The sequence below is a fragment of the Halichoerus grypus genome, chromosome 14 (genome assembly GCF_964656455.1).
Source record: "Halichoerus grypus chromosome 14, mHalGry1.hap1.1, whole genome shotgun sequence".
NCBI lineage: Eukaryota > Metazoa > Chordata > Mammalia > Carnivora > Phocidae > Halichoerus > Halichoerus grypus.
In genome coordinates this window covers 67,901,851-67,922,109 of record NC_135725.1, presented here as the reverse complement: position 1 = coordinate 67,922,109, position 20,259 = coordinate 67,901,851, and the positions used below count along the sequence as shown (strand labels likewise).

Here is a 20,259-nt window from a genome sequence, read left to right as displayed (position 1 = left end):
ATACTGGAATTAACATTTAAAAAAAAATAAAAAAAAATGAATCAAAGACAAATTGGCTTTGAGATATAAATTCAAATTTGGCATGACTTCCTCATGATTAAAAAAAAAAAAAAAGGCAAGGTGTGGAAAGAGAGATTAGTAGGGGTCAGATTGTTATGGTCTCTAAATTCCAGGCTGGGGTGTTGGGATTTGAGCATGTTGTAAGTGGGAAGCCACTTACAGGTTTATGAGCAAAGGGTTATTTTAGGAAACTTGATTTGGCAGGAGGAATAGGAAGGACATGAGTGGGATGAGTCTGGGACCCAGAGGCCCAGACGTCTCCCTTCTAGTCCCTGTCCCTTAACCTTCCCGGGTTAGATCCCCAAACCCTCCACCCCCCCATCCCGACTCTGCCACCACCACCACCATTAGAATACAGTGATTATCTCAGCATTACACATCTTTAAGTAGTTTTTCAGTCCAATGGAAAAAATAATAACTTGGCTTTCTTCCTAAGTCACCTAAAACAGGGATCAGCTAGCTTTTTCTGGAAACACCCAGAGAGTCAATATTTTAGGCTTTGCAGGCCATATGATCTCTGCCACAACTACTCAACTACACCACTGTAGAGAAACAGCGAGAGACAACACATACAGGATTGGACATGTGTTCCCATAAAACTTTATTTACAAAAATAGGTTGGGGGCTGGATTTGACAGGCCATAGTTTATCAACCCTTCATCTAAAAGCACATCGTGTTATTTTTCTTAGAAAATAATTCCATGGTTATTCAGTGCCTCTAAAGCCTCCCTGACCCCCGCCCCCGACATTGCCATACACAGATAGCCCCGTCCCCGTCTCTAGTTATGAGAGCACAACCCCTCCGAGCCTCTCTCTGTTTTCTCATAGGCAAAATGGAGAAAGTAGGTGCAACCTTATAGGATTTTTGTGAAGATTAAATGCTTTCAAGCATCCAGTCTAATGACTGGCAGGGAACAGGCATTCAATAAATAGTTATGAACCCACACTGGCTCTATAAATAGTCTGAATGAGGAGAATTCCATTGTGGATCCAGCCTTCGGGCCGGTAGCGGTGCTGGAGAGAGAAGCAGCAGATCAGACAAACATACACGAGGCTAGATAAGAAGGCAGCGCTAACTTTGAAGACGCTGCTGCAAGACGGATTTGTATCAAATACTTCCGATGAATCATTTATTAGGCAGCCCCACTGTGCCAAATCCACTTGGCTGTTGGTGGTTCGGCAACATGGTCGCACACTTCCATCGAAGTAATAAGATCCTGCTCTTCATCCACAGACTCTCAACAGCTGGTGAGTGGGAGATCCTCGCTCATGTAAACAGCCTCTTCTGAGCTCATTCTTCCGGGCTCATGGGACCAGTCACCTTCGCTTCAGCTGAAAAATAAACACATCAAGAAAAATGAATGCTTCTCTCCTAGGGGAACACGACACAATGAGAACCAATCAATAACAAGAAATAGCATGGGGTCATCTTTAGAGAAGACACTGAAATGTAAGAAGGCTAAGTACACACACACACACACATTAACAAATAAGAAAAGAGCCTGAGTTCAAATATTGATCTTATGCCCTTATCAGCTGTATATTTGGGGTCAAGTTATTTAACATCCATGTCTACGTTTCCACCTGTATAAAATGAAGGTAGTCATGGTATGTTCCTTTACAGTTGTTGTGAGGATTAAGTGCATTAATATAGAGTGCTTAGAACAGTGCCTGAATAATCATAAATGTCCGGTTAGTGTTTGCCAATATTGGTATCAGCATTATTCTTTGAAAAAGATGTTTCAGGGCGCCTGGGTGGCTCAGTCGTTAAGTGTCTGCCTTCGGCTCAGGTCATGATCCCAGGGTCCTGGGATCGAGTCCCACAACGGGCTCCCTGCTCAGCGGGAAGCCTGCTTCTCCCTCTCCCACTCCCCCTGCTAGTGTTCCTGCTCTCCCTGTCTCTGTCTCTATCAAATAAATAAATAAAATCTTAAAAAAAAAAAAGAAAAGAAAAAGATGTTTCAGAATAGCTGAAGAATGCAGTCAAACAAACATGTAATGAATCAAATTCAAAAGGAATCTGAAAAATCTGAGGCTGTGATACTCTCAAAGACCCAAACCTGAAATTCAAATGAGACTTTGGATTTCTCTCTCCTGTGACTCAGCAATAGGACAGGTCAAACCAGGATAATGGGTGTTCCTATCGTTCGGTTCAATTTAAGAAACGGTGACTGAGTAAAGTGTACCAAAGTTGATAGCTATATGCTGTGGTTTTTATAAAAGGATATCCTTATTCTTAGGAAATAAACAATGAAATCGTTAGGACTAAAGGGCCATGAGGTATGCAAATTATTCTCCAATGGTCAAAAATATTGGGTGTACACACATTCATATATATACGACACCCAATTAATATATATATATATAGAGAGAGAGAGAGAGAAATGTTTAACAATAGGTGTAACAAGAGTCTACAGTGTTCTGTGTACCATTCTTATCCCTGCAGCTTTTCTATAAGTTTGAAATATTTTCCACATAAAAAGTTTTTTAAAAGCCATTAGGATGGGTTAAAAATAGAAAAGCAGCATTGACTCCAGCTCCACCATCAAATAAGCACAGGGCGGCTGCAAGGACAAGCAGAGGTGACAAGATGCCAAGAGAGCTTGGACTTGAACAAGGGGACATACAGTGGTTCTATGATTCAAATGTGCAGTGGAGTCAGGCTAAGATCGCCCCAGTACACGTCTCCCCGGTAGACCCTGCTTGTCCCCAGGTGCCTAAAACAGGTTCTATGTGGCACTAAGAATAATGTTGCTTGAAACCCTTGCCCTGCGTTTCATTTTAGGGTTTTAGTCTTGAGACTTTTGTTTCACATGCCAATTATTGCCTGTTTGCCGATCCTCTGCCGCAGATTTCTCCCCATCTTCAATCCATTTTGCAAACTGCTGATAGAATAAATCCCCAAGTCATTGTTCTCACTGCATCAGTTCCTCACTCAAGAAATGACAATGCTTTCCTCTGTTCCAGAACACATTTTCTAAACGTTGCTGTCTCATCAGTTCTGGTGTTTTATGATTTTATATATTTTGATTTGTAGTTTCAACTTTCAAGATATTTTTTTCTGCCACTGAAGCTAACAGAAGCTATGATTACACTGACATCCGAGAGTGGTGGACGTTTAGTTACCGTCTTGTGTCCTGAACACTAGGCTCAGGCCGAAGTTGTAATTTGTCTGAAATTGAGATAAAAGTTTTTCCTCCTATTTTTTAAATTTAGATACACTTTTTAATTTTAGAATAGTTTTAGATTTATAGAAAAGTTGTAAAAATAATACAGAGAGTTCCCATATACCCCACACCCTGTTTCCCTATTGTTTCCATCTTATATCACTATGTACATTTGTTAAAACTAATGAACCCATATTGGTATATAGTAATTAATTAAACTTTATACTTTATTCAGATTTCATTAATTTTCTTTAATGTCCTTTTCCATCCCAGGGATCCCATCCAAGAAACTACGTTACAGTTAGCTTTCCTCCTATTTTAAAATTGTAAAATATTGTTTAAGAAGCCAAATATAAATAATGTGTGTAGTCTGACTGAATAAGATTTTACACTTCACTTTGATGCAATCATTATCTTTCCTACTGCCCTTGGACACGAAAAAACTCACAGCATCTAACTCATCCCGAGGCATGATTATAACATTCAAGACTCCCTGAATTTTCCCTTTATGTCAGATCCCTTGGGAGCCCAGATTTCATGTCCAAGACTAGATCTAATTCGCTGATCCATGAAAGTTTTGTTTCCCATACAGTATACAGCAGTTCTTGACACAGGACCTCACACAGAGGTTTCCTGAAGTCTCGTGTTTAGTACAAACACATGATGCTAAAATAAGCTCTCACTACCACCTGTGGAAAGTAGCTCAGTAACATCACCTCCGGTGTTATCCCCTCACTGGCCATGAATATTAGAGTGTCCTTTATGGAAAACTGTGGTATCAGCTGCCTTTAAGCTGCCAGGGACATTGCTCTGGTTCAATTTTAGGGAGTCTATTCACCTTGCTCATAGAGCTCATTAGCTCATAGAGGTAATGCCTCATTAATAGGCAAAGTTTAATTGCTATTTCTAGCCTCCAATTTAACATTGGATCTGCATTCCTTTCGATACTCTCATTTTCCCCTGCATAGCTGGAGTAAAAAGAAAGCGTTCATGATAACATCTCACCAAATGGCCATATTTTTCCCACCAGGAGTGGGTAATTTCCCATTCTCTCTCTTAAGGAAGAGAAACAATACCCCTTGGTAGAAAAATTTTTTAGATGGCACCTGAACTTAAATACAATATCCTTTAGTATCCTACTAGCAAATAGTACCCTATCAGCAAAAGTCTAATAAACATTTCAGATAATAAATATATTTGACAACAACTCTTTCCAAATGAAATGCTTGGCATAGAATTTTAAACAGCCAACATAGGATTTTTACCAGTTCTATTTTTTTTTTAATTTTTGATGTTTCCCTTGTCCGTTTAAAAACCCAGTATAAAATTAAAGTGAATTTTTACAAAAAGAAAAATTTATTCATAATTTCACCATTGTAGCATACCTATTTCAGGTTTATGACTTTCCTTTTGTTTTTGGCCAAGCCTGTGTTCTTTTTACCTCACATTATATTATAAACATTTCCTATGTCTCTGGTATTCACGTATATTTTTAAGGGTTACATAATATTTCACTAAGTAGGTGTATAATTATTATTTAAACATTTCCCTAATGTGCTTTAAAAGGGCAAAGACTTTTGTCTGTTTTCTCCACTGTACTCTGAGCATTTAAAACAGTACTAGCAAGGGGCACCTGGGTGGCTCAGTTGGTTAAGCATCTGCCTTTGGTTCTGGTCATGATCCCAGGGTCCTGGGATGGAGTCCTGCAGCAGATTCCCTGCTCAGCGGGGAGTCTGCTTCTCCCTTTCGCATTGCCCCTCTCCCCTGCTTGTGCGCGCTCTCCCTCTCTCAAATAATAAAAACCAAACAGTGCTGGCAAAAAGTAGACACTAGGTACATATTTGTTGAATAAAAAGTGAATTTAAGTGGTTTCAAATTTTACCCTCATGTATTATTTTTTTATCATCCTGCTTTCTTCTGACTTTTTTCTTATTCTACCTCCTTGAAATAAAAACAGTTGATCATGATTATTATTTTTTTTTATGTAGAAAACATTTAGAATGATCAATTGTCTTTGATTATGATCTGGTATAATTGGTATGATCCCATGTAAATTCCTTATATATCTGAAATGCCTTTATTCTACCCTCACATTTATTTCATAGTTTGGATAGGTGGAGAATCTACAATGGAAACCATTTTCCTTCAGGATTTTGAAGGTGTCCTTTGATTTTTTTTGTAGTTACCAGGGCTGTGTTGAGAAAGCCACTGTCATTCTGATTCTTGATCCTTTTTCTATGTATAACATTTTCCCCCTCCTCTCCTCCTCTCCCTGGCTCTTCTTCCCTCCTTCCCTCCCTCCCAGGGGCCCCTCCCCTGCAACCTCTCTGGAGTGCCTGTAATTTGGATGTTGAATCCCCTGGAATAAATCTCTAATTTTATTTTTTCCACCTTGTTTTTACCCTACTTTCTGAGAGATTTCCTCAAATTCATCTTCTAACTCTTCTGAGTTTTACATTTTTGTTCTACTGCTAATTTTCAAGAGTTTTGTTTTTCTCTGAGTCTTCCTCTTTTAAATAACAAGCTATTTTCACTATATAATCTTTTCTATTATCTATCTGAATTTAGTACTTTTAAAAAAGGATTTATTTATTTATTTGAGAGAGAAGAGAGAGAGTGGTGGGAGGCGCAGAGGGAGAGGGAGAGAGAGAGAGAGAATCCTCAAGCAGATTCCCTGAGCATGGAGCCTGACACGGAGCTCATTCCCAGGATCCTGAGATCATGATCTGAGCCGAAATCAAGAGTTGGCTGCTTAACCAACTGAGCCACCCCGGCACCCCTGAATTTAGTACTTTTTTAAAAAATGTTTTCTTCTATCTTACTTCTGTTTCCTCCAAGTCGTTTTGTTGTTGTTTTCTCTTTGTTTTGATCTCTCTCGTCGTAGAGACTTGCCTAGAGGGTCTGGTAATTCTTATTTAAGAATGGGGCCTGAGAGGCACCTGGGTGGCTCAGCAGGTTAAGGAGCTGCCTTCCGCTCAGGTCATGATCTCAGGGTCCTGAGGTCTCCTGGCATTGGGCTCCCTCCTCAGTGAGAAGTCTGCTTCTCCCTCTCCCTCTGCCCCTCCCCCTGCTTGTGCTCTCTCACTCACACTCTCTCTCAAAAAAAAAAAAAAAATGGGACATGAAAAACTAATTGGAAGTTTTTTATTTGTGGGTAGATTTTATCATTGAAGTGCTTCACTAAGGGTGATCTGGCTGTGCCTTTTAGTTGGAGAACTCCTTATTAGTTTCTTTAGGTATTTTCCCTTGACCTAGTTGGATTCCCCAGAGAATAATTTTCCAATTTCCTACTTAGTGGGCAAAGGCCCAGCTGCTAGAATTCCAGGAGCTATAAGGGGCAAGAAGGCCTCAGGTCCTCTCTTCCAGTATGCAGACTTCCAATTAATCCCCCTGATTTAAGTGTGGTAGCTCTGCTTCTGATGTCCCCTTAAATTCTATTTTAGCCTCTTCGGAGAATACCCCTCTAGCTGTCTGCTGGGGATAAGAAGGGGCAGTTATCTGACTTCACAGAATAGAGGATGGTGTCTGGAAAAATTTATTTTTTAATATACATTTTAAAATTTTAATTACAACTTAAATACAATAAAGTACACAAATTTTAAGTATACGTGGCTAATGCTTTTTTGCATGTGTATGTATCCATGTAACATCCAGATTGACATATAGAATATTTCCAGCACCCACGAAGTCTCCCTCATGCCCCATCTTAGTCAAAACACTCCACAAAGTAACCATTATTCTGTTCTCTTTTACCATAGATGACTTTTACCTGTTCTTAAACTTGAGTTAAATGAAATCACACTGTATGTACTCTTTTGTGTCTAGCTTTTTGCTCAATATTGTATCTGTATGATTTATTCATGTTGTTTCAAGTTAGTTGTAGCTCATTCTTTATCACTTCTGTGTAGTATGCTATTCTTTAAATATACCACAATTTATTAATCCATTTGACTATTGTGGACATGAATTATTTCCAGTTTTTACTATTTTTTATTTTTACTTTTATTATATTTTATTTTTTTTGAAGACTTTATTTCACCCAGGTGCCCCTTTACTATTTTTTTTTTAATTGAAGTATAGTTGACATAGAGTTTTTTCCAGTTTTTGGCTCTTATAAATCATCCATCCATGAAGATTATTAAAGATATCTTTTGGTGCACATATGCATACACTTTCATTGGGCACACACACAGGAGTGAACTTGCTGGATCTTAGGACATATATTTATTTTTAGCTTTAATAATATAGTCAGATAAGTTTCCAATGTGCTTGCACCGATTTATTTTCCCATGAGCAATGAATGGAGTTCCCTAGCCAACACCTTAAATTCTAGCCATTTCGGTGGGTGGATAGTAGTATCACATTGTGATTTTAATTTGCCTGTCCTAGATAACTGAAGATGGTAAGCATCATTTTATATGCTCACTGAGCATTTGACTGTCCTCTTTTGGGAAGTGCCTGTTCAAGTCTTTTAGCCATTTGGCTTGTCTTTTTCTTATTCATTTACAGAAGTTCTTTATAAATTTTGGATAGGAACCCTTTATCAAATGTGTAATGAAAAATGTCATTTTTCCAATCTGTGGCTTGTCTTTTCTCTCTTTTAATGGTGTCTTTTGATGAAAAGGAGTTCTTCGTTTTTTATTATGGCAAATGTAAGGCTCAATTTTAAGCAACTTAAAAAGGAAAAATTTCGTTTAAAAATCAGGGCTGTCTTGAGGCACCTGGGTGGCTCAGTTGTTAAGCCGCTGCCTTCAGCTTAGGTCATGATCCCAGGGTCCTGGGATTGAGCCCCGCATCGGGCTCCCTGCTCAGCAGGAAGCCTGCTTCTCCTTCTCCCACTCCCCCTGCTTGTGTTCCCTCTCTGGCTGTGTCTCTCTGTCAAATAAATAAATAAAATCTTTAAAAAATAATAAAATAAAATAAAAATCAGGGCTGTCTTGGGGCGCCTGGGTAGCTCAGTCAGTTAAGCATCCAACTCTTGGTTTTGGCTCAGGTCATGATCTCAGGGTCGTGAGACCGAGTACCATGTCTCGGTGGAGTCGGCTTGAGATTCTCTCCCTCTGTCCCTCCCCCGGCTCGTGTGAGTGCGTGCACATGCTCTTTCTGTCTCTCTCCCTCAAATAAATAAATAAATAAATAAATAAATAAATAAATCTTAAAAAATCAGGGCTGTCTTTCTGGGTTTCTTGTAATGCACTGTAATAAAACTTGTGCTGAGCAGAAAACCATCTTTGTTCCAAAGTTCGGGGTTATGGTTCTTGTTCCAGCGGTCATCGTAATAGAATGTTACCAGACACAAACTCTATACCACGCGACTCTGTGATCTCTGGGATCCACCTTTGGTTGTTCTGGAAGACCACACTGCAACAAAGCGTTGGTCCCTAAAGAGAGAAGGACAAAACTTCCAGGCCCAGAGAACCATTGTCTCTGCACCCCCCTTCCTTATATCTTGTTTATTAATAACATGCTATCCTTTTGGGTGTTTTCTTCAGTCCTGCAGGCACCTCCCCACAACTACCTTCAACAAAGTGAAGTAGAAGAACAGGCATTCTTGTTATACACAAATGATAAGGTTTTATTGCTTCTAACAAGGAGCAGCCTGAACAGATAGTTGGCCTACAAGGTAATTATTGACAAAGAAAAGGCCTATAAAGCAACTATTCAAAAACTAGAGCCACCATTTAACTGTTTTTAGCCTATGAAAAAACGAGAGTAGAGTCGACTTACTGTTTTTGGTAACCTTGGAAAATGTTGGAAGTATGCCAGAAATAGAAATCCTCAATCAAGACTGGTTTATTGTGCACAGTAGAGACTAGGAATTCAATAAGTATTTATCAGATGAATTTGAGGGTGCTGGGATGGACATGTGGAGTTATACCTGCTTAAAATTTACTAGGCTTCAAATTCTTTTAGCCGTATGATATGGACTGGAATTTGGTCTTATTTGTCCATTTGTCTCTAGGAGGCTCTTGGAACTGGTGCAATTCTGAATGGGAATAATAATTATTTTTAAAATAATGTTTTCCAAATTAATTTATAAATCTAGTAGTCTTCTAAATAAAATTGCAGAGACCTTTTTGACAATAAAAACTTACTAAATGATTTTATATTCAAAGGATAATAAAGGATATTAAGCAGACAGGGAATGTGGTGGTGGGGTTACTATTTTCTATAAGTAGTTCAAGGAAGGACTTATTGATAAGGCAACATTTATACTGAGACCTGAGACAAATGAGGGCATGAGACATGTGGGAGCAAGTACAAAGGTCCTGAGATATACCTGGTTATATGAAGAACAGCAGGTGCAGGAGGAGGTCTCCTGCTGGAACAGAGTGATTGAAGGGAGAATTGTAGGAAATGATTTGAGAGCAGCAGTAGGTGGGTGAGTGGGTGGAGGGTGAATCATGTAGGGACTCTGAAACTTAATCAATTTATTCTGAGTGAGAAGGCAAGCCTTTGGAGAGTTTTGAGCAGAGGACTGATGAGATCTGACTTCGATTTTAAAAGGATCACTCTGACTCTTGTGTTGAGAATAAAATGCAGGCGGACAAGGCTGGAAGCAGGAAGATGAGTTAGGAACCTGTTGCCATTTTCCAGGTAAGAAATAAAGGGTAGCAGCAATGGAGGAGGCGAGAATGATTGTATTATGGCTCTCTATGGAAGAAGAGAGTTGACAGGATTTGCTAATGGGCTGGGGGTAGGGCGTGAGAGAAAAAGCGTGGTCAAGGATGATTCACAGCTTTTGTTCCCAGCAAATGCAAGGGCAGAGTGTCTATTTACTGAGGAGAGTTCAGTTTGGGAATGTTAAATTTGACATGCTTATTAGAAATCCAAGTGGAGATGGCAGGTAGGCAGTTGGAAAGGCTTAAAAATGAATCTGCATTTCATCTGGAAGAATAATGGGCAAGAGTTGCTAGTAAATAAAATTTCAAAATAAAGATTAAGGTGGGAATTGGCTTCACAGATAGAAAAGTGCAATCTAAAACTACAATAAACAAAAGACACAAGAAACCAGAGAGATCGATGAAACAAGAAATATGCCTTGAAACAGTTCCTACAAGGCTTTTTTAAATCTGCATTTACAGATTTAAGCATTGATGTTTTTACTGTTGGCAATGAATTCTAAATCTTGGTGATGATTAATCGCTAACTTTGTTCAGGTATGCGGTTTTTCCAATGGAAACTTCTTTATTGTTCTTCCCTCAATATACATCATTATTGCCAAAAAATTAAAGTAATACAGAAAGCTGTACCCTCAAATCCCTCCAGGTTTTGAGGTAATCCATTTTTGTTTTTGTTTTTTTATCCTTCAGGTCTTCCTTCTTTTTTTTTTTTTTTTAAGATTTTATTTATTTGAGAGAGAGGGAATGAGTGAGAGAGAGCACGCACATGAGAGAGGGGAGGGTCAGAGGGAGAAGCAGACTCCCTGCTCAGCAGGGAGGGAGCCCGATGCGGGATTCGATCCCAGGACTCCAGGATCATGACCTGAGCCGAAGGCAGTCGCTTAACCAACTGAGCCACCCAGGCGTCCCCAGGTCTTCCTTCTAAGGCATAATATGAATTGTGTGCCCTGTGGATGTGGAAGTGTCACTTAGCTGTGAGTGAGCCTAGCTAATATCCACCGTGGAGATGTGAATGCAGCTTTGTTTCATTTTTTTAATTAAATTCCCAGTAACTCATTACAGGTTAAAACAAATACAGGTTTGTTTGATTTTTCAGATTCCCAGTAACTCATTAAAGCTTTCTACACCATTCAAGAACACTGAGATTTATTAAAACATGGAATAACTTTACCAATATCACAGTCATAATCACGGTAGCTAGTATGTACTCTATAGAATGTTTCCCAGGTGACACACCTCACGCTAGACTCTCTGTATGCGCCATTAATAGAGTCTTCTCTACAATTCCTCTTTTATAGATGGGGAAATTTAGGATTTGATGAGCTAAGTAACTTCCCCCAAACCAAAAAAATAGCAGAGCCAGAATCTGAACCCAGGTGTGGCTGATCACAAAGTCCAAACTCTTGACTACTACTATACTTCTTGGAAATATTAAGGGGTCTACTGCATATGATAAAACATCTTTACAAACCAGTGGGGGAAGGGATGAATTATTCAATAAATGATTTGGTGGAAATTCGTTAAATATTCAATATGGGCCTCATTTTATATTATATAACATATTATATAATAAAATTATTTCCAGTTATTAATAAATATGAAAAATGATAGATAAAAACCATTAAAAACAGAACATAAATCATACCTTAATTTTAAAAAGAAAAAATATGGAAAAAATAGAAGAATAGATAAGTATTTTATTAATTTAGGAGAATAAGGAAAAACTTGAACAGAAAATTGGAAAAATAACACAAAATAAATCAATTTGTCTATCATAAAAATTTAAATCATTTGTAGATAAAATATCACTAACAAAATTAAAGACAAATTATAAATAAGGAAAAATATTTGCAATGAATATATGACTGAAAAAGTGCTAATATCCCTAATATATAAAAATCTTTTATCCAACAGTAAGGAAAGCAGTGATATCTCAATAGCAAAATTGGCAAAGGACATGAACAGAGAATTGACAGAAGAGGAACTATAAGGGGCTGATAAATAAATGCAAAATATTTAATTCACTAATAAAGAAATGCAAGTAAAAACAAAAGACTGTCATTCATCTTCTTGCTTTAGGGTTGTCAGAAGCGAATGAGAACGGTGTCATGATTATCTGCCAGGTGGGGGGAAAATGGGGGACATTCATAGACCTTAGTAAATATTTACTTTAGTAAATTGGTACAACCTTTCTTGAGAATTTGGCAATATGTATCAACATTCATAAAGAAGTACCTTTACCTTTTGATCTAGTGATACCATTACCAGAAGTCTATCTTAAGGAACCAATCAGCATTATGACAAATCCATCTCTACAATCAAAAGACTATACATAATCTAAAAGTTTAATGATAAAACATTAATATAAGGAAATATAAATCCACTATTATAAATCATGTTTCTGAAGAATATTTAAAGATCTGAAATATGTTTGTGTATATATATATATACCTACCACATGAGAGAATTTGCTGGGGTTACTCAGGGCATTGCATCGTTCCTAATGTTATTTCTTCTTATTTGATCTTTGACTTACATTGGCATTTACATTCCTTTAAAGTCCTGAAAATGTAATATATTTTGTGGGTTTTATTTTTAAATTATAAGGTAAATAATTCCCTGACTGGATGTGAAGGTCTCTCTGCCCACACATTTTTGGTTCCTTACTACTTCTTTGCTTCCTAAGTCTTTTTCATTTTTTAAAATAACAATTAAATAATATCAACTGATATTTCCTTGGAATAGGAAGGACAGGATATGAAAATTTCTATGTGTATATGTTTTATTATCAAGTTTGTGGAAATGAGATATATATGTGGGGTAAATATTGTAGATATATAAATATATAGCAGGAAATAAAAAATCATAAAAGTAGTTAATTCTGGTTAGGGGGATACAGCATAGTTTTTCTCTCTTTTCTGGAAATATTTGCTACATATATTAAAAGGAAAATGTGTTACTTTGATCATCAGGTTAAGCCTTTAACTCAACAAGAGCCTTTTAAAAGTTCATTTCTTTTTACCTAATAAGTCATTCAAGTTCCAGGAATGTATCCTTAACAATGGACAAAGATAAAGACAAAGATTTCTATATAAAGGTGATCGTTTTAACATTATTAATAACTCTCTAATTTTGAGAGGGAACTGCTAAATTCAATTATAGGAGAAAGACTGAAGAAAATATAATACATAAAATGAAAGAAGATTATAAATCTACTAGTCCTATTTGCAAGGAATTTTTAATAACACACAATAAAATTCTCATATTTTATGTTAAGGGAAAACAGAGGATAGAAATTATTTAATATGTATCTAATTTACTGTAATCTTTTATTTTTAATATGACCTGAATTAGATAGATAGTAGATAGATAACACACATACACACTCTCTCTCTCATTTATTTATGTATAGTCATTTATTTACTTATTTCTTATTTTTCATTTTATCCATTTAACCATTTCTTTACAGAGACTGGGCTTGAATCCAGGCTCTGGCAAAAAATAACTGTGGACTTTGGGCAAATTACCAATTTTCCCTTAGCCTCTGTTTTTTCATCTGTAAAATGAAGACCATCCACTGTGCAAGAGTAAATGAGATAATGCATATAAGGACCCAGAACAATGACTTACTCATAAAATGTTTTCAGGAAATATCAGTTGATATTATTTAATTGTTATTTTAAAAAATGAAAAAGACTGGGCGCCTGGGTGGCTCAGTCATTAAGCGTCTGCCTTCGGCTCAGGTCATGATCCCAGGGTCCTGGGATCGAGTCCCACATCGGGCTCCCTGCTCCGCGGGAAGCCTGCTTCTCCCTCTCCCACTCCCCCTGCTTGTGTTCCTGCTCTCGCTCTGTCTCTCTCTGTCAAATAAATAAATAAAATCTTAAAAAACAAAAATGAAAAAGACTTAGGAAGCAAAGAAGTAGTGAGGAACCAAAAATGTGTGGGCAGAGAGACCTTCACATCCTCCCAGTCAGGGAATTATTTACCTTATAATTTAAAAATAAAACCCACAAAATATATTACATTTTCAGGACTTTAAAGGAATGTAAATGCCAATGTAAATCAAAGATCAAATAAGAAGAAATAACATTAGGAACAATGCGATGCCCTGAGTAACCCAGCAAATTCTCTCATGCGGCTTAATAACTATGATAGTGCCACCTTGTGGAATCAGTGATGCATTTCACATCCCAGGGAATTTGAGATATTATTTTGAAGTCATTTATACAGAAAGCCTAAATTCTACAAATATTCTTACCAAAACATTAATATGCAACAAGAGGAGATCAGACATAAATTGTTCAAACATGTAGAAATGTAGAAAGTAATATTACAGGGAGTTTGGTGAACAAAAGAAATCACCATAATTCTATCACTGCAAAGCAGTAACATCATTTTAAGATTATTTTTATCATTTCACCCCACTTTAAAAATTTTTTTTTTCAGTTTGTTTTTTTTAAGATTTTATTTTTTTATTTGACAGAGAGAGAGAAAGCACAAGCAAGGGGAGTGGGAGAGGGAGAAGCAGGCTCCCCTGGAGCAGGGAGCCCGATACGGGACTTGATCCCAGGACCCTGGGATAATGACCTGAGTCTAAGGCAGACACTTAATCATCTGAGTCACCCAGGAGCCCAGTCTGCTTTTTTTCATTTGAATTTACATCCTGTGCAACTTTCTATGCCAGGAAACATTATTTTTATGACAAAATGGTACTCCATTTACAGTCTAATTAATTGCACACATGTACTATGTAGTACAAAATTCTGGTATGTATATTATTGAACGTGATGATTACAGTTTGATGGAGGTCAGAGGCATTAAACAAACAGCAGAAGTAACTGCAGGGGGCTGAATCGTGGTAAAACGCCATGAAGGAAAAGAAGAGGATACTAAGAGAAGATAGTGGAGGTACACAGAGGGTGGAAGAAGGTCTTCTGAGGGAATAAGGGAGTAAGGAGGGAGTCAGTCTGGACTTGAAGGAGAGGGATGGCATGTGAAAGATGAGGAAGTATGTTCCAGGCCGAGGGGGGCAGCATAGTTGAAGGCCCTGAGGTGGAAAAATTCTCAGCAAGTGCTGGGAATGGAAAGATGGTGGATGTGGCTGGCGCTTTTTGAGGCTGAGACAGCAGAAGCTGGAGGACATCGATACCACGGCAGGGAGTATGTACTGTGTTCTCACCCTGAGGCAGGTACATGATCTGATTCATATGTGAGAAAGCTCGCTCTGCCTATTCTGTGTAGGAGAATGGATTGGGGGACAAGAGTGTAAGATGAGAAACTAGTTAGGGGAGTACAGCAACAATCCAAACAGGAGGTGATGGGGTGGATATGAGATATAATGGAGTTGTGGGGGGGGAGGCAGTAAACTCTGCATCCAGGATGGCTGCTAGCATTTATGGGGTCGGAGGCAAGAGGACAATTGGAAGACCCTGTTCCCATTCTTTTCCCATCCCTTGCTCCAGCCCACACTGTAAGGGGCTTCTGATGCTCCCCTGTAGACTCCTGAGCCCACTAGTCCAAGCTCCATCCACACCACCTGCCACAGGCAGGATCCACCCTTACAAGGAGGTACCTGGAGAAGAAACCTATTCAGGCCTTGTTGGAGGAGGGAGTACTAGGGACCTGGCTTTCTTCAGTGTGGTCTCAGGGGAAGGAAGGGGGCTTTGGGGGGCCATGTCCCCTCAGTTCTGTGGACTTTTTGCCCTGTGCAGGGGTCCAGAGGGAGGAGGGCAAGAGTGAGGACCTGATGCTCAGTGCTACTTAAGGCAGAACTATTGCATCTAGTCAAAATTAACTTGGAAAAATCTTATAAATCATCCATAAAGCATATACTGTATGTTTTGTGCGTGTGACCCTCTATCATTGTTTTCTAATTTTTCCTTGTCCATGTTTCTCTATGTCTCTCAGTTAACTTCATCCTACATGATGTCAATGGAGTCATCAACACCCACTTACCTACAATATATTTCCTTTGTATCATGACAAGTAAACCCTTGAAAGCGTTCATAACTGTTTCATACACTGGCTTTTAGGCTTGATGGCATCGATTGCCTGCTTAAGTTAATACAGCTGTATTAATCTGTATAGGACTTGGAGTAACAGTTGGAATAGAGGGAGGGAAATTTAGGAATGATGCTAGATTTCCAGCCTGAGCAACTGATTTAACAGTGCTTTTTACTGAGATGGGGAAGACCAGGGGAAGAACAGGTATAGATATATTGTAAATTCATTGATCTGATTCCCTCTTGTTGGACATTTAGGTTGCTTGCAATATTTTGTCATTAGGAACAATACTCTGATTTGTGGCGACATCTTTTTGCACATCTTTAATTTCTAAATACAGAATTACTTGATTAAGGGATGTGCACATTCTTTCGATTTTTAATGCACATTGCCAAATATATTTTAAAAGAGCTGTTTCCCACACTGTTAACATTAGGGCAGATTTTGAACACTGAAGTTCTGAGCCTCCCTCCCTCTGTCCTTCTCTCCCTCCCACTTTCCCTTTGTCTATTCAATAAATAAACTTTTGTTGAGTACCTACTATGACCCACACAGGGCCTGAGATAAATCTAGCTTTGTTCCTTGTTGGGGGCTGGGAGAAGACTGGGGAGAAGGAAAAGCTATGGAAGACTCTAGAGTTTTGAACTGGGTGACTTGGATATCCTGCCCCAAACTTCTTCTTTAGCTCTGGAGAGCAATCTGAATAAGTTAAAATTCCTTCTTCATTTAGATTGGTGATGGCACTCTAAGAATTTTGGGAAAAAATGTTTAACTTCATGCAGACCACAAATAGGACACCGAGAACAGGCTTTGCCCCAAGGAACTATAATTTGGAGGGTATTATTTTACAGTGAGCTTTTAAAATATGCTGCAAATTTTACTCTTAGCCAGTGGCCACATCATCTCACCAGGACTTGCGGGCAGCATTGCCCTAGCCAGGGGTCTGTCTCTTGGCATCTGATAGAGAAGGATGCAACAGGAGACCCCAGGTCAGGGCACGAGGCCCCTTTGTGCACACGAGGGCCAGCCCAAACTCTTGATTTGAAGTACATTTCCTACTACGTGGCTTGAGCACCTAAGTTGCTAGATTTGACTGTGAGCTTGAGTTAAAAGAGGTGCTGGTGGACGTCCTTATGGTTGTCACTCAGGAGAGTCCAACCCAACAACACCATCTTGTCTCCTCTCAGCTGACACCTAGTAGAAGATTTCAGCAGGCACAACACTATATTTACTTCTAGTTATTGGAAGACTTGGGCCCTATACAAGGCCGGGAAATACTAAGAACATACTCAGGTGCCAAAGGAATTACAAGGAGATGCCTGGAGTATTATGAACCTAAAGCAAGAGTGGATTATGAGTGTTGTAGCTCTCTTCTCTGAACATGAGTCGTTGTGTTCTCATCTTTAAAATGGGAACTGGGGTCACCTGGCTGGCTCAGTCGGTAGAGCATGCGACTCTTGATCTTGAGGTTGTGCGTTCAAGCCCCACACTGGGTGTAGAGATTACTTAAAAAATGAAATATTTAAAAATAAATAAATAAATAAAATGGGAACAATTCAATGTCTCATGACGCCTATAAGAATTTAAAGAGATAATCCACATAAAGCCCACAGTACAGTAGCTTTCACTTAGGAAGTGCTCAGTAAATGGTGGCTGTTGCTGGAACAATGTACATCCTACTAGCACATCTGATTCATAAACTATTAATGCATCTTATTTATCAGACCATCTATCTGAAAACCAGAGGAAGCATTCCCAGGTATGATTTTTTAAAAACTCAACATCTGCCTTCTTAAAATATATGATGTGGTTACACCTCTGGAACCCTAGAGATTTGTTAGTTCATTCAACATCTGCGGAACACATTTATATACCAAAATTATGCTATCTGTCTGTGTCTTTGAGGGGGCCTTTGCAGTTCTTTGCTTGGTGGGGTATCAAAGCAACCCAAAAGGGGATCTATTTAGACTGTGCTATTTAAATAAATATCATATTGACTGTAATCAGCTCAACTTTGCAGACTTCCTTACTTTGGAAGAAAAGAAAGAGACATATACAACAGGGATGTGTGATTCCTAGTGAAAGGAAGGAGTCTCTGTAACTCCACTCTTACTCCTCCATGCACACATTTCTGTCTCCAGGACAATCTTGTGATAACTTTACTTTTCCATTCCCAACAGGAAGCCAACCCTTCGTAAATAATAGAAGTTACAGATAACCATGACTTGTATTTAATCAAGTCCTATGACTTCCTCCTTCTTCCTTGGAAGCTAACAAGAAGTTGAACAGGACATTTGGTGTCTCCCCTCTCTTCCAGACACAATGTTGGCATTTAGATTGGTGATGGCCCTCTAAGAATTTTGGGAAAAAATGTTTAACTTCATGCAGACCACAAATAGGACACCGAGAACAGGCTTTGCCCCAAGGAACTATAATTTGGAGGGTATTATTTTACAATGAACTTTTAAAATATGATGCAAATTTTATTTTGAGGGTCTCTTAGCCACTAAGAGGCAGCAGCAGGATATTTTCCATCCAGACCAGGGGATCCCGGATTGGATGGGCTCTGGGGACTGTGGCATTTGTCCTGAATAATAGCAGACAAAAGAGACCTCTAAGCAAATGATTGACAGGTCTCAAACAGCACGGGCACCAGCTGTTTGAAAAGACAGAGCAGAGTGTACTATGGAAGGTGCAAAGCACCAGATTCTGCTCTCCAACTGTCAGAGCAGGCGGCGTGGAAACAGGCTTCCTTCTACGAGGACTCCTAACCTGGTTAGAAGGTAGAGATTACTAAATTAATTTCTATTAATAATTGGCAGTTGGGTGTACCTGTAAGTTAGCAGTTCCAGAGCAAACAAGATGCTTCCTGGAGTAAAGTGTGTTCAAACCTTTTAAATCCCAGCTTGGGACATAATAGTCTGTCCAAAGGCTCTTTCTCCTGACTCGTGTATTTCCTGAAAGATACTCCCTTTGTAAAACTACGGTGAAGATACGGTCTCCTTTCCAACCCTTTGAGCTTATTAGACACGAAAATAAAAGTTGCCTTGAACATACTTTAAAATCCTGCAAGGACAAATAACGCAGAGTAAGGTTTGACTATCATTGTTACCTCCCCGTGTCCTCACCAGCTTTGGCTGCAGCCGCCCTCGGGCAGGTGTTTATATGGTTTTCATTAGTGCTGGTGGGGAGTACTGACATTGTGCAAACCAGCACGCTTCCCACCACATGTCCGCATGCCAACATTAGGGTTCTTCAGCTGCAAAGTCTTTTTTCTTTGTGGCTTTTCAACCTTTTGTCACTTGGCCCTTTTTTGATTGTCATGCCCCCTGCCAAGCTTTGTTGAGACACAATTTGCCAATATCTCTGCATTTCCAGGATATTAAGAGTAGATGATTACAACAGAACAGAATATATACAATCTGGGGGAACTGTCCCCCCCCAAAAATGTTATCCCTTTAAGTCAAAGATTAACTTTGGACCAAATCTTTGAGAGTAATGTCCTTTAGGCTGTTGACTTGGCTAGTAAGCAAGAACGCTCAGTGTGTTAGGTAATACCTGTTAATAAGAAAGTCACCCTTGGGCATGAGTGGCTAAAAGACCCTCTCCTGATTTGGGGTCGGGCCAGTCAGGCACACGCTGCTTATCTGTGCAGATGGGGCAGCCCCACCCATGGGTCAAGAGAGCCTGGCTTTGGGGATCACATAGCAGTTATGGACCATGTCCAGTGGTGAGCAAATATTGACAGAACTGGATTCCTCTCGAAACAGCTGGTTAATGACCGTCGAGCTCAAACTCTTTACAGAGATTGGGACAGAAAATCTGTAAGCTAAGAAAAGGTCTCTTATTTAATTAACCTGTTTCAGAGGTGGTAAGCCCCATAGAACAGCACAGAACAGCATGAACTAATAGCCACTTACCACTCTTGCAGTCTGAATGCTGTGTGCTTCCTGGTCTTTTGATGATTCACTGGTATCAAGGGAAGGAGAGAAAAAAGGGAAAGGAGCTAACATTTATTAAGGACCTGCTGTGTGTTGCACACTGGTCTCAGTCATTTTATACATATTTTTCTCACTCAATCCTCAAGGAAAGGTATTATTAGCTCCTTTGCCCAGTAAAAAAAAAAGAGGAAAAGTTAAGTGACTTGCCAACATAATGGCAGGGAGGAGGCAAGATTCAAATTCAAGTCCATCAGTTTCCAAATCCATGCTTTTTCTGCTAGACCAGGCCAAATGTGTAAGGATATGCATGGTGTGGCTGAAGATGGAGCAGAAGGGAGGAGGGAGAAACAAATTCTGTTTGTCCCTCTTTCATGAGGAAAAGTGTTGATTCTGTAGCATGAACACAAGCTGAGCACCTTACACTGTTGTGAAAAGCAACATGGAAATATATCCATTATCACT

General features: G+C 39.0%; 1 protein-coding gene across 1 annotated transcript in view; it reads right to left on the bottom strand.

Annotated features, from left to right (window-relative positions):
- Nucleotides 1–644: 644 nt before the first annotated feature.
- The window catches only part of SLC44A1 (solute carrier family 44 member 1), a 196,540-nt gene continuing 176,925 nt past the window's right edge, over nt 645–20,259 (bottom strand). The window contains exon 16 of the mRNA XM_036111440.2: nt 645–1,392. Coding sequence (XP_035967333.1) covers nt 1,378–1,392 — 15 coding nt within the window. The 3' untranslated portion in view covers nt 645–1,377. The remainder of the gene's footprint in view (nt 1,393–20,259) is intronic.